Genomic DNA, 13508 nt, shown 5'->3' on the forward strand with positions numbered 1-13508 from the left:
AACATTAGACAGGATTACACCGAAGAGTGGATTAATTAGCCCAGCGATAACTGACCCAAGGGCACCGAAAATCCCCTAGCACCACTCTGGTCTGTTCAATTTGATAACGCGCCACAGGGTCATCTCCCGGTTTGAAGGTGGGAAGGCGGCCATCGCCCATTCAGTCACTCGAGAGATTGGCAACGCAGAACCACATTTTTTAGCATTATACAAATTTGAATCAGTTGGGGAGGAACTATTGCTAAATGTGTCGCTGGGTTTGCCCATCTGATTCCCTTGGAGTTGGAAGAGGGAGAAATAGGCGCCCTGCTTCTCCAGTAAACTTTGATGATCCCCCATCTCCACTATGGTACCTTCTTGAACAACGGCGATGATGTTTGCGTTGCGGACAGTTGATAGGCGATGGGCAACGCTGACTGTGGTTCGGCCGACAACCACTTTGTCCAGCGCCTCTTGCACCAACCTTTCTGAGGATGCGTCCACTGCACTAGTTGCTTCATCAAGTAGAAGAATCCTTGGTTTTCTCAGGATGGCTCTTGCAATCGCGATGCGTTGCTTTTGTCCTCCCGACAGTTGAACACCGCGCTCGCTAACCTGAAAGAGGCAGCCAGATTGAATCCTTTCAAGAAAACAGACCTTGAGAAGCAGGTAATGTAAGTCCATGGATTATTTGCTTCCAACAGCAAGTCTTCGTTTCACACCTGAGTTTCGTAAGATTCTGGAAATGCTGATATGAAATCATGAGCATTTGCCGCAATGCAAGCTTCTTCGATGTCCCTCTCTGTTGCATCTGGTTTACCTTAGAGTATGTTTTCCTTGATGCTTGTGGCAAAGAGAGCAGGCTCCTGGCTCACTAACCCAATCTGTCCGCGGAGCCACTTCAAAGGCAAATTCTTGAAATTGACTCAGTCTAGAAGCAGTCCACCTGTATTAAAATGATAGAGTTCCGATTTCAGTCTTGGATATCATTTAAAATAAGGTTGTGCAAGAACAGAAGTTCAGTAATTATGAAACAAATATCGCTCATGAGGATTGACACGTATAGGATTTCGATCGACCTCAGTTGGGATCATAGAAACGTTCTATTAAAGAAAGCACGGTTGATTTGCCTGCTCCGCTCCTCCCAACAATGGCCACCGTCTTCGTTGCAGGAATGTTAAGTGAAAAGTTCCGCAGCACAATTTACCCTGGTCGAGATGGGTAACAAAATTCCACATTTTTGAACTCAATGAGGCCTTGAACAAACTCAAGCTCTTTTGTTGATGCTGTCTGGAGGTCAATTTTAGGTTTCCGAGCTATCAGCTTAAACATCTTGAACGCGGCAGCTTTTGCTTTCGAAAACACCGGCACGCTCAACATCGCCTGCCCCAAAGACCTGCACAAGCACGAAATCTTGAGGATCTTCGAACTACCATTTGTAAGTATGTCGGTGTTGATCACTGTATAAGCACATAGGTAAGATGTTCTTACAATGATGCAGTACTGATGCTAAAGATAGTGGCCAACGTTTCTCCGCCGTTGGTTTCGCCATGGCGAACGAGCACACCAGCATACCAAAGGAGAAGCGCCCAGCAGCTGGTTACCACAAAGAATGATGAACCCATGCCAACCCCCTTTGCGATGCCTCCCTGATACCCCAGCTTCAAGGACCTCTGCAGACACGCCGAATATGACTTGGCCGCCTTCTCTTCGTTCACGAATGAATGCACAGTGCGGATTTGTGCAATGCTCTGTCTTGTCCAAAAATTTCATTGCAATTTTTTTCCAAACGTTAGTATAGATGTTCAGGAGTTGATTCGAAGACGTGCATGCTGCTTTGAAGATGTACAAGTTGCAATTCAGCCGTACCTGTTCAGCTATTCTCCCCGCCTCTGCATACGCTTGCTGATCTTGGAAGTGATCCCAGTCAGTGAAGCAGCGTAAGCCACCCCAATGAGTGCAATGGGGGGCAAGACACCCAGCGTAACAAGGGAGAGCTTCCAAGTTGCGGAGAACGCAACAGCGAAGCCGCTAATGAAGGTACAGGCGTATTGAACGAAGTTTCCCATCTGCAGTAATTGACAAATTAAATCACAAGCTCTAGGTTTCTGGGATCCAGAACTGAAGATCATGGTTGAAGCGCTCGGTTATCAGAAACGAGTGAGAACATTCCGATAGGACCCCAGCTTTGGAATTGAGTTACCTTCTCGCCAATCGCATCTTGAATGTGAAGAGTGTCGGAGGAGATGCTACTAACTATTTCACCCGTGTGGACGTCGGTGTCAAAGAAGCTCACGTCTTGCTTCAGAATGGCTTGTAAGTAGCGGACACGGATGCGAGCAGCTTGTCGCTCGGCTGTTTGCATCCATGCTGCCACCTCTGCACTATGATGATCGACAAGCAAGGCCCATGTCCTTATGCCAATGTTGAAAATAATTTATCTAGATACAATATATGGAGCAGAGAGTCTCGGATCTTTTTAGAGAGGGGGTGTAGAGTTAAGTTTTTGCATGCAATCAGTGTACATCTTTGTGAAGGAACTCCAGATGATGCGAGAGAACTCTCAACAATTTGTGTGCATACAAATCATTGAGAACGGAACTAAAAGACAGAGTGGAGATGGACTGAACTGCACCTGCCCAAGATGCGATGCAAACCGCGAGGCCGGTAAAGCAAAGGTACATTACGTTCTGGCATCTCATGATCATTCACACAGTCAGAAGTTGCAGCCCTCCTAATATCAAACAGCAGCCAACATTAACGTCCAAACCAATCATCTAGGATTCATGCACCAGCCTGTGAACGCTACCTGATTTATGATTTCTATCATCTTGCTGGGATTGCTGGCATTGGCACCGAATCCATCCAAAAGCTTCCCGAAGAACAAGAAGTAAATGGGAAGGCCACACCCATGGATGACAGCCCCCACCGTGCCGATGAAGAGCAGGAGGCAGTCGATGGCATCAGCGAAGGCGAAGAGCTGGATGACGGATATGGTCTGCACCTTCTGCTTCATTTGCACATTGGGTCGTGTGATTGCGAGGAATCGACCCCCTTCAGCTGTTTGAACTTTGGCCCTGCTCCATCCTCCACATTGTGCGCGCTCCGAATGTGGTGCGGGTTGCTCATCTCTTCCACCCCCCATGCTAGCTGGATTACCCCTTTCACGACAGTCGCTGTAGCTGCTGCCCTGCAGGTTGGTTCCGGCAACTATTCTTAAGCTTTTGGCTTCTTGGGATCAAGGGGCTTTGCGGTATATATACTAGTTCACTCAGCAACTGATTTCTACTGATGATAACTTCCGTCACAAAGTTGTCTTGTGGAGACTCTGTCAACTGGGTAGAGAAGTGTTGGAACTGCAGGGAACGTCATCATATGTTTGCGTCAATTTTTTCCTTTTCGATGAAACCCTCTTACATTTAATCTTCATTGAATTATTAGATTAGCCTGTCACCTTCTCACTGAGTGACAACAAAGAGCATCATGACTGCAGTCACACCAGCCGAATGCCGTCATGCGAATTACAAGATCTGGTAAAAGCAAGCGATTCCAGACCCCTCTTGGTCAGAACCATTGCCTCTTGCTCAAATGGGCTTGCTGATCACACTCCCCACCTTCCCATTGTTGAGTAGCAGAATGTAGACCTTTTAAACAGGCTTACTGTGACAGTATTAGCATTTGTACTTGTTGGCAGGTGTTTTTTCTTCACATAATCGTACTTTCATCCTATTTTTATATGAGTATCATCCTTAAACTGCTTGAAGAACTTAAATCACTTTTAACATAATCGTATTTTCATCCTATTTTTATATGAGTATCATCCTTAAATTGCTTGAAGAACTTAAATCACTTTTAAGTATGTTGGTATGAAAAGATTAAAAGTGATTTAAGTTCTTCATAATCTTGACAGTGCTAGACTTCCTAGCATCCAATTGGTAACTAGAGTAATTTAGCCCAATTGGATGCTAGGAAGTCTAGCACTGTCAAGTATATTTGATGTGTTTATGTCAAACTTGCTAGCTAAATTAAATAAAAATCATAAATTATATTATATTAGTGCTCTATGGATTTGATGTGGTTATAAACCAAACAAACATCTACCTGAAGGAATGAGAGCAACAAACTTGCAATGTGTTCAGATACCAAGGATTTATTGACCAACTATTAAATGACTTTGTTGTCAGCATAAAAGCAATGTAATTTTTTTATAAAAGTTTATTGATATTTTGCAAAGTGTAAAATGATTTTGAAGTTTCACTTGAAAAATAGGACATGGTAAAATTAATCCAAGTTTCATTTGATTGTCTATAAAAAAATAAATAAAATGATTTTAATTTAGGGGAATGTTAAGTAGACCCAGGCTTTTACTAAATTGACTAACCCATCCTAGCCATCATAAAAAAATAAAATAAAGTAAAATAACCTCTAGATTTATTTTTCCACTACTAGATCTGAAACCATTGAAAATCAACCATATTCATCATGATAACCATATTCTTCATCATGGGTAGGTTGGTTTAGTAAAATTTGGGTCTATTTAACATTTTCCTTCATTTATTTGAAAGATATTCTTCAATTTGATAATCTTAACATGGAGTAATTTTTACTAAAAATAAATATACTATATATTTGACATATAAAGATGTTAGTAAGATTTTTATTAACTAATTTTTAAAATTATATTAATTTTCTTTTATTTTATTATATAGATTATACTCCACAAAGTTCGTTCTTGAGAATAAGGATTTTTTAGTAAAATATCTATCTATGAAAATATTTTATATTATTTAATTTTTATTCTAATTTTAAAAAATAAAATAATAATAACATTATATTTTAATTTTTTGTATGAAAAATAAATATATTATATTCATAATAGATAAACTTATAGATGATATGAAAAATTCTATAATCTACTACTATTTTTTCATAAAAATTTAATTTATTTTTTTATAATATAAAGATATGATAAATATAACTACTTATTATTAAAAAAAAGTTTTTTGATTAGTAATATGTATAAAAGCTATTTATAAAAAAATTGGATAAGAAAATAAAATAAAGTGTTTGATTATTTTTAACCAATTAGTTTTATAATATATGCGAAAGTAAAGATATTATACATTGATAGCATGGACCTTTATATATATTTCGAATATTTGAAGGTTTTTTATTGCTTTTATCTACAAATCTTATTATTGACCTTCTGAGTTCTACCATAAAGGACTTTATTTGAGTGGTGGTTGTATTTTTAATTAAGTTGACATATTTGATTTTGCATAATAAGAGAATAATTAGAAAATAAATTTCTAAACTTTCTAAACATAATATTTATTAGACTAATAAGTTTCTTGATTAAAATATGTTTTTAATAGAATAGGTAACTTGTTTCTAAACTTTGGGAGAAGTTTATTTAAATCCTAGATATAAAATTTAACATTACAGTAGTACACTACTTTAAAACTAATTGCAAAATGAGATAAAAAAATAAAAACCTTTTAATTGTAACTTTATTAAGTAAAATATCAATCATATAATTATATCGACATTTATTACTCACAAAAACTTCTATTAAAGATAAAGTTATTTTATAAAATATATAATTTTATATTTTCATAGATTATAGATTATAACACAAAGTATTATATTTTAAGAGAAATTAGTAAAAAATTTGCAGGAAAAGAATTAGCTATTTTAATTTGTTAAAGTTTAAGAATAAATGATATTCTAATAATAATAAATTATTTTAAAAATTAAAAAATAGAAATAATTTTTAAGATGACAGTAAATTATTAATTTTTATCTGAAATTAAAAATATTTTTAAACAAAAAAGTTGTTGCAAGACTTTACAATAAAATAAATATAAAGTTTATATTTATTTTATAAATAAAACTAAAATTTATATTTATTTTATAAATATAATAATTATAAGATTTTACAATGAAATTATGTTATAATTTAATATTAATATTTATTTTATTGAAAAATCAAAATAAAATTTCTACTTGAGAGAAATATTTTTTACCATTCTAGTTAAAACGATATTCAAATCAAATACTAATTTGAAGTTAAATTAATTCTCATCAAGAAAAGAATATTTAATCGAATTTATATATTAGAAATAGATAAATATGTTTTAGAATATTTTCTATTATAAATAATTAATATTTTAAATTTTCTTCTAAAAATCAAAAAATTACTAGTAATTATTATATGATATAAATGAAGAAATTCAATTCAATTTTTTTGAAAATGTAATTGTATAAAAGATTAGAAAGTCAAAAAAAGAATTTTTTTTGTAGTAATTTAGATAGTATAATATTAGAATCTTAAAAAATTATTTTTTTAACATTGTAATTAATATAAACAGAGAAGATTTCAAAGTTACTCTTACTTTCGTGAATTCCTTCTTTAACTTATATTTCTCTTGTTATTTACAAGTATTTATGTATATGGAACATGTGATGTACATTGGCATAAGTTAAAAATTTATAAAAATCTAAATAAATAAATAAATTTTACTTCTACAAAATTATTATAAAATATAGAAATTGCTAAGTAGAAACCCTCTACTTATTGCATGGATATCCTTCCATACCATGCACCTTTGTATACACATAATAAAACTCTTATTTATATCAAAAAAAATTAGAATAAATTTAGAATAAAATATTCTTTTGATGAAATTAATGAGTTTTTTAAAATTAATGAAAGAATTTCATAAATTTTATTATAATATTTTTAAAATTTTAATCAGAAAATAAAAGTTTCATAAACCATTACACACAAATTATTTACCATAATTTTGTTCTAAATTTTTTTAGTACAAATAAGAATTTTATTGTGTATACGTAGGGATGTGTGACTTGGAGGGTGTCTATGCAAGAAAAAGGGTTTCCACCTAGTCGTTCCCTAAAAAATAATTTAAATCATTATAAAATATATTTTCAATTTATATTCATATTTTTAACTTATAAAAATCAGATTTATTCTAGAAAATAATAATGCAAAAAATATATAATTATCAATGCATCTTTATTTTTTAAAAATGACCAAATGATAATTATCTTTAATATCAATCAAAGTTAAAATAATACTTTATACTTTAACCTTATTCTTGTAAATTTCTCCTAAACTTTATCTGAATATTGCACAAAAGAATAAAAATGAAAACAAATATAGACAGATAACTATGTTTTGTTCTTTTGTTTACATCAACTTTCACATCAAGATGTGACAAGTGTTTTGTCCATCATTGTAGACATGTCATGACATTATGATGCTAAAACTTAACATCACATCATGATAGACAACCTTAATTTTTCACAATTTTAATATCCTTGATGCAATACCACTTAATCATGTCTTCACTTTTTGTTTTTACAATAAAACATTCTAGATTCAACTTTACCCACATGATTACACTAAATTCTCATTCCATGAAAATTGTGTAAGGTTTGTATTTGAAACAAGCATGGTGACATCAAGAGCATGATAGAGACAGTAAACAAGCTCTTTTTGCAAAGATTATGAAAATAAATTACCCATTTTTTAAAACTCAGTATCAAAATTGCATTAGGAAAATTCTAATCATCAAACCGAACTTGGTAGTATGACCTAATCTCCATTCTAACTGCATGTCATGATAAATGAGAGTCTCTACAAAAACATTCATTCTATCTCTTGTCTTCTTCTCTTTTCCTTTCTATTTTCAACATTCTGTTTTCAAGGGAGCTTTCTCAACAATTACCAGGTGATTAGACCCACAATTGCCAAAATCTACTACCAAATCAATGGGTCCCAGTCAAGGGTTTCATTAGAAAAACCAGCAAATCAAATCAAGGATGCACATTTTCTCCCCCACATGACAGTGAAAAACTCACATGATACACACATTGCACCACAACTTTCTGCACACAAAATAATTCCAACATAATAAATGCAAGCAGTGGGTGGCCTTGAGAACCACTATAGAAAAACCTGGCCCACAAAACCCCTAAAAAACCCCATAAAACTCCACCCAACATGTGCCTGTCTACACCATATTTACACACCCATTTCACTACAGCAGAAAGTGGTCCATTCTGAGTTGGTCAAAAAGGTGAAAGACTTGCTGGACAGGCACTTCTTCTGATAGAAAATTGCAAGTTTCTTAACACCCCTGCTCTTTTTTTGTCTATGAGTGTGTGTGTTTGTTTTATATTTTATTATTTTATGGTTTTTGTGTTCTTCAGTCTGAGAACTCGCAACACCGTTGTCATACATGATGGGGGTAGTCAGGCTGATGCCGACATGGGAGTTCATTCCCAGACGCATCTGAAAGGGCATTGGCCTGCAACTAAATGCTATGCTCCGTTGATTTTGTTGTCTATTCTTACAAAATTGCAGGGATGCCGCTCAGTGACCTATCTGACAGTACTCGCTGCAATGGTTTCCTTGTTGAAGGTGATGGAGCGAGACACCTGACAAGCAATGCATTTGCGAGTGAGTGAGTGAATGAGTGAACGAGCTTCGGGTGGAGTGTGGGTGGACGGGGGTGCTCCTCATTTCGCAGCGTCCGTTGTTGAATGCTCTCGTTGTGTACTTCCAGTTTCCTGCACTCTTGATAGGGATCTGAAAGCAGTTCCACTATGATTATCTTACACGTTGAACGTGCTCAGCTTGTGCAGGCCTATTTCCACCCCCCTTCGATAGTGAATCGGATCTGCATTCACTCTGTGGTTTAATGGAAAATGGATCTTCGCCGAGTGTGTGTCGAGAACGATCCCACTACAGTCTGAATCGTTAACATCTACTAAACTCGTAGGTTGCTAGTTTCTATTCCAATGGTGGTTTTCGCAAATGAATGAAACTTCCCGATGGCGCATCTGTTACTGTTCCTATCTGGCCCACCACATCTGAGTTCTCGTCATGAGACATGATACTAGTGTCGGTGAACTTCCCACTTCCGGCTACCTGAAACTGAAGTCCAGCCATAAAAATCTCGTACACTCGGTGAGATTCGGAGAAACTAACATCACTAGATTTGTGGCTTTCCAACAAGCTTCGACAGCCTCTCTAAAAACACATTAATTGAGGATCAGACCTTCACTCTAAACATGCAACTTCATGAATGGGATATCCCAACTGCAGTCATTAATTAGACTTGAGCTGTTGGCATCTGTTAATTAATAAAACTCATGCCATATTCAAGTCTGAAGTGGGTCATAGAAAGCATGTAAATTCTTAGTGGTAAGCTTGCTGACATGCATGCCATGACCCACAGAACTTGAACCTGGCATGAGTTTATTAATTAAGACTCAAGGAAGTATCAGTGGAAATCGTGTCATGAGCACATCCATTAAATTTTGACTTTGTTGAATCTATTTTTTTGGTTTTGTTGAGGTTTTCTGAATTATCATGGTAAGCCAGTTTTAGTATCATTGTCCATCTTAAATATTTTAGTCAGTTTGACACCATGTTGAATGATACAGGTTATGAGTATATGATACAAGTTATGAATCTATTACAAGTTTTTTTCAAAAAAAATAAGACATTACACTTTGTTGAAATATAAAGTATGGCACAATCTGAAGGAGAACTTAATCAACCCACAATGAGGAAAATATAATGCATTTGGAAAAAAATTAAGTTTGGTTTTGAAAGTAACTTGCACAACATTGTCTTTGACAGGTTGGCAACAATGTTGTAAAGGAGAGTCTTTTTAAGCAGTGCAAAGTTGTTGGATATAATCTGTATGTTTTCATAAATGAATAAAACTAAAATCTAATTTATCTTCAATAACAAGATGTTTGTTCAAAAGAAAGATGGAAAAATTACACCAAACCCAAGAATTTAACATGAAAAACTTTTCAACATATACCACCACTTTGTTACAATTAAAGATGCTAATAACTAACTTAAAGTGCCTTTAAATCAATATGTTTATATTACAATTAAAGATGCTAATAAATAAATAAATCTAATAAAAAACTAACTTAAAGTGCCTTTAAATCAATATGTTTATACAATTACAATACTGTTTACTTTAATATTTTAACAAAAATATGTAATAATATAATCATACATTTATGATTATTTTACTTATCTTTAAGCAGTTAAATATAAAACTAAATTACACCAACAACGAAACTATTTAGCTATTTTTCTAATTTTTTTCTTTCAATCTAAAGACTACAACTATGAATACAATCTATTTGATTCAAAATAACAATATTAAATTTCTGAAGAGGGTAAGTAAATAATCCACTACAAATACAATGAATCGACTAGTTTTACAACAACATTAATAAAACCAAAGAAACATTTATATCTACTCAAATTACTATATATATATATATATATATATATATAAGTATATTAATCAGTCTTTCCTAGTTAAAATTCTCCTTCCTATTAAAAAGTGACAAAAAAGATCTTTGAGAAAAGCACTGTTCGAAGAAAGCTACAAGCATTGAAAATGCCCTCGACGTGAATCCTGAGTAAATTTTACAACTTGTCACAAGAAGAGCAGAAACTTTGTTCTTCTTTGCAAAAAGAAAGAAGAAAGAATTGGGTCAAATTTGTCACTACAAATCGATTGCAAATGATTTGGGTCCTACATCCTTTCTCATGTGCCCTAATCTACAAGTGCTTTACAACTCTTCGTGTCTCTTTTGCAATTGCAAATAAACTCTCGGTTTGGGTCACGTCGATGCTGCCGACGAGAGCCCGCGACTGCGGCGGCGGCGACACCACAGCTTCGATCGACGATGCCGAAAAAGCATAGAGTTTACTAGATCCACCGTTGGGTCGTTGACATCAGCCCCGCTGCAACGACCGAATCAGCGAGCCAAGTCTTGAAGAGTCTGCGCGATCTGAAAGAAATTGGGGCGATGCGCGGGATTGGCGACCCAGCAGCAGTCCATGAGGTGCTGCAGAGCGGAAGGACACTCAGCGGGGATGTGCGGCCTCAGATTCTTGTTCACAACCGCGTATGCAACCTGTACAGGCGTCATGTCTTGGAACGGGATCAACCCGGTGACAAGCTCCCAGAGAATTATCCCGAAGCTGTACACGTCCACCTTCTTGGAGCAGTGCTGGTGGCTGATCATCTCGGGAGCCATCCAGCGGTACGTGCCCGTGTCGGCACTGTTGGAATCGCATTCCGTTTCGAGGCATCCGACGCCGAAATCGGTCAACTTGAGATGGAGATCGTCGGTGAGGACGATGTTTTCTGACTTGAGGTCGCGGTGAACTACTCCTTGTGAATGCAAAAATTCCATTCCCTTGGCTATATCCAGTGCCATGGACAACATGGTTTTGTACGGGAGTGATCCTGATTCTTTCTTGTGAAGGAAGGCTCGCAGGGAGCCGCCTGGAACGTACTCCATGATCAAGCAACACACGGGAGGTTTCCACGATGCAGCTACAAAGGTTACGATATTGGGATGATGCAGCTGCGACAGGTTGTGAACTTCCTGAATGAACTGGCGTTCCAACTTGGTAGCGGTGGCGGAATTCTCATACCTGTCTATCATGAGAATCTTCACAGCCACGACTTGGTCCTTGTACACGCCTCTGTAGAGCCGGGTGTGATTGCCGGACGCGAATTTCTCTCCCAAGAATAGTGAAGACAAATCACAAAGATGGTCCTCCGTTACCTCAAGTTCCAAGTGTGGAGTTTCCTCTTGTGAGGCCTCGACGAAGTGCGCCCATGACTCGGGTTTCTTCGTGTCGGAAAATTTAACGTTCTTCCGATGTCTAGATGTGGGCTGAGGGTCGATGCTCTTAGCCCTCGCCAAGGATTCTTCAGTGCTTTTCTTTTTCCTCAACCAATGATGACTTCCTCTCTCAGCACTGGGTTCATCTGTTCTCGTCCTTCCGGGTGAATCTCCTAGCTTCGGACTTCTCTCTAGCGACCTGGACTTTCGTACTCTCCCCAACTCTGCCACATGGTCATCTTCAACCTTCACAGTGAAATGAATCCCCAACGGAATGGTTTTTGTGTTGTGACGAAACCCGAAAAATGCCAGCTTTGGATGGAATCCGTGGCCACCGACATGCAGTTTTCCAAGCCCTGTCCCATATTGAACTGGCTCCGCAGTAGTCACTTTCTCCCGGTGCTTCGCCATCGTCTGAACCAGTCGTTCAGTTGTCGATTGCAATCTCTGTTCTTAAGTTAAACCCTAACTGGCAACACTCATCGAAAATATCAAATCCTAAATTCAACTTTGCGATCACACCCGGCTCTACAGAGGCGTGTACAAGGACCAATTATGAGAAAACAGAAAACAAGATTCAAAATTTTAAGCGATTTCAACACAAGCGTCTTCACAAGAATACCACGCAACTCATCTTCTCCAACTCCGCTTCATCATCAGGGTTCCTCATAACCCAAAACTCCTCCCTCCGATCCAAAAACTCTGACCCGCTGGTAACTAAGAGCGCACTCATCTCTTCATGAGCACAAGAGTCAGAACTTGCCGAGTCTTGCCAGATCGATACCTTGCGTCTCAGAAAACTTCCCTTCGCGATCAGAAGTCTGCTCCTGATTTTGCCACTGTATCGAGTATCAATCCGTTCAACTAGGATTTATAAAGGCTTCCAACCTAGTGTGGTAGCCCACATCCAGCATTCAACTAGTGCCAATTGGCATTCGACTCATCTCTCACACCGCGACAGCGCTTTGGCACCTAGTCATGAACTGCTGAAAGTTCCCCGAATTTCGAAGAACATTCTCAGGAAAATCCGATCTTTTGAAGAAGACAATACACACCAGGTCGCAACTCTTCGCCGCATACAACACAAACACCCTTGTGACATTTGGATGCAGCCACAATGCAACCTACCGAATCCCTCGAGGTTGACGGATGATAGTTCAGCCCGGGCGCGGAAAATCAACGCGACGGCCCCCTCATGAAACCAATTTCATTGCAGCATATCTCGTCAGCAGATGAAAGAATATTTTGCACGAATCAGGACCAAGTGCTGATGCCCCATCTAATTCTGCGGCTCATCTGCCATTTTTCCGTCGAACGGAACAAGATATCTCGCAATGGGTTTTCGCTCGACGGGGGAAAACTTTCAAATTCGCGTTGAGTTGACTTTGTGCTGGCCCCTCCCCCCACATTCACAAGTCCCTGCGATGGTCGGCGACCGTGAAAGTCTTCGGCGTTACTCATCGGACTCGCTGTTTTGACTTTTCCCTTACCATTTTTTCGCTTCTTTCTCTGCAACTTGTTTCGTTCCATTCGTCGCCGCGGCATTCAACGGGCAGAGCAAGTCCGAGTGATGAAGTCTGCTGCCACATTGACTTCGACTATGGCAATTAGTGAGGATTGAAAAATAGTGCGGCGAAACTAGTTCATGTGTAGCCAGATCAACCAGTTGCAATGTGTGATGAGCAACCGTCTTTGCAACAACAGCTGTTGCTGTAGTGTGTGCACTGCATTTCAATTGGTTGCGTAGAGTGATACTTGACAACATGTCATCTTTGCTATTCTTAATAGTTGTAGCTTGTGTTATAATTGCTTAGTATTGTAGCAAA

General features: G+C 37.4%; 2 protein-coding genes across 2 annotated transcripts; both read right to left on the reverse strand.

Annotated features, from left to right (window-relative positions):
- Positions 1-75: 75 nt before the first annotated feature.
- Positions 76-1752, reverse strand: LOC149986764 (ABC transporter B family member 11-like). The gene is made up of 4 exons (XM_090245723.1): positions 1547-1752; positions 1187-1375; positions 859-925; positions 76-594 (listed from the first exon to the last, which is right to left on the reverse strand). The coding sequence occupies exons 1-4, from the start codon at positions 1750-1752 to the stop codon at positions 76-78; spliced, it is 981 nt and encodes a 326-aa protein (XP_090101849.1).
- An 8693-nt stretch (positions 1753-10445) lies between these two features.
- On the reverse strand, positions 10446-12831 carry LOC112274059 (serine/threonine/tyrosine-protein kinase HT1). The gene has a single exon (XM_024503210.3). The coding sequence runs from the start codon at positions 12091-12093 to the stop codon at positions 10804-10806; it is 1290 nt and encodes a 429-aa protein (XP_024358978.1). The 5' UTR covers positions 12094-12831; the 3' UTR covers positions 10446-10803.
- Between the last annotated feature and the right edge of the window lie 677 nt (positions 12832-13508).

The sequence above is a fragment of the Physcomitrium patens genome, chromosome 21, assembly GCF_059467195.1.
Source record: "Physcomitrium patens ecotype Gransden chromosome 21, ASM5946719v1, whole genome shotgun sequence".
Classification (NCBI taxonomy): domain Eukaryota; kingdom Viridiplantae; phylum Streptophyta; class Bryopsida; order Funariales; family Funariaceae; genus Physcomitrium; species Physcomitrium patens.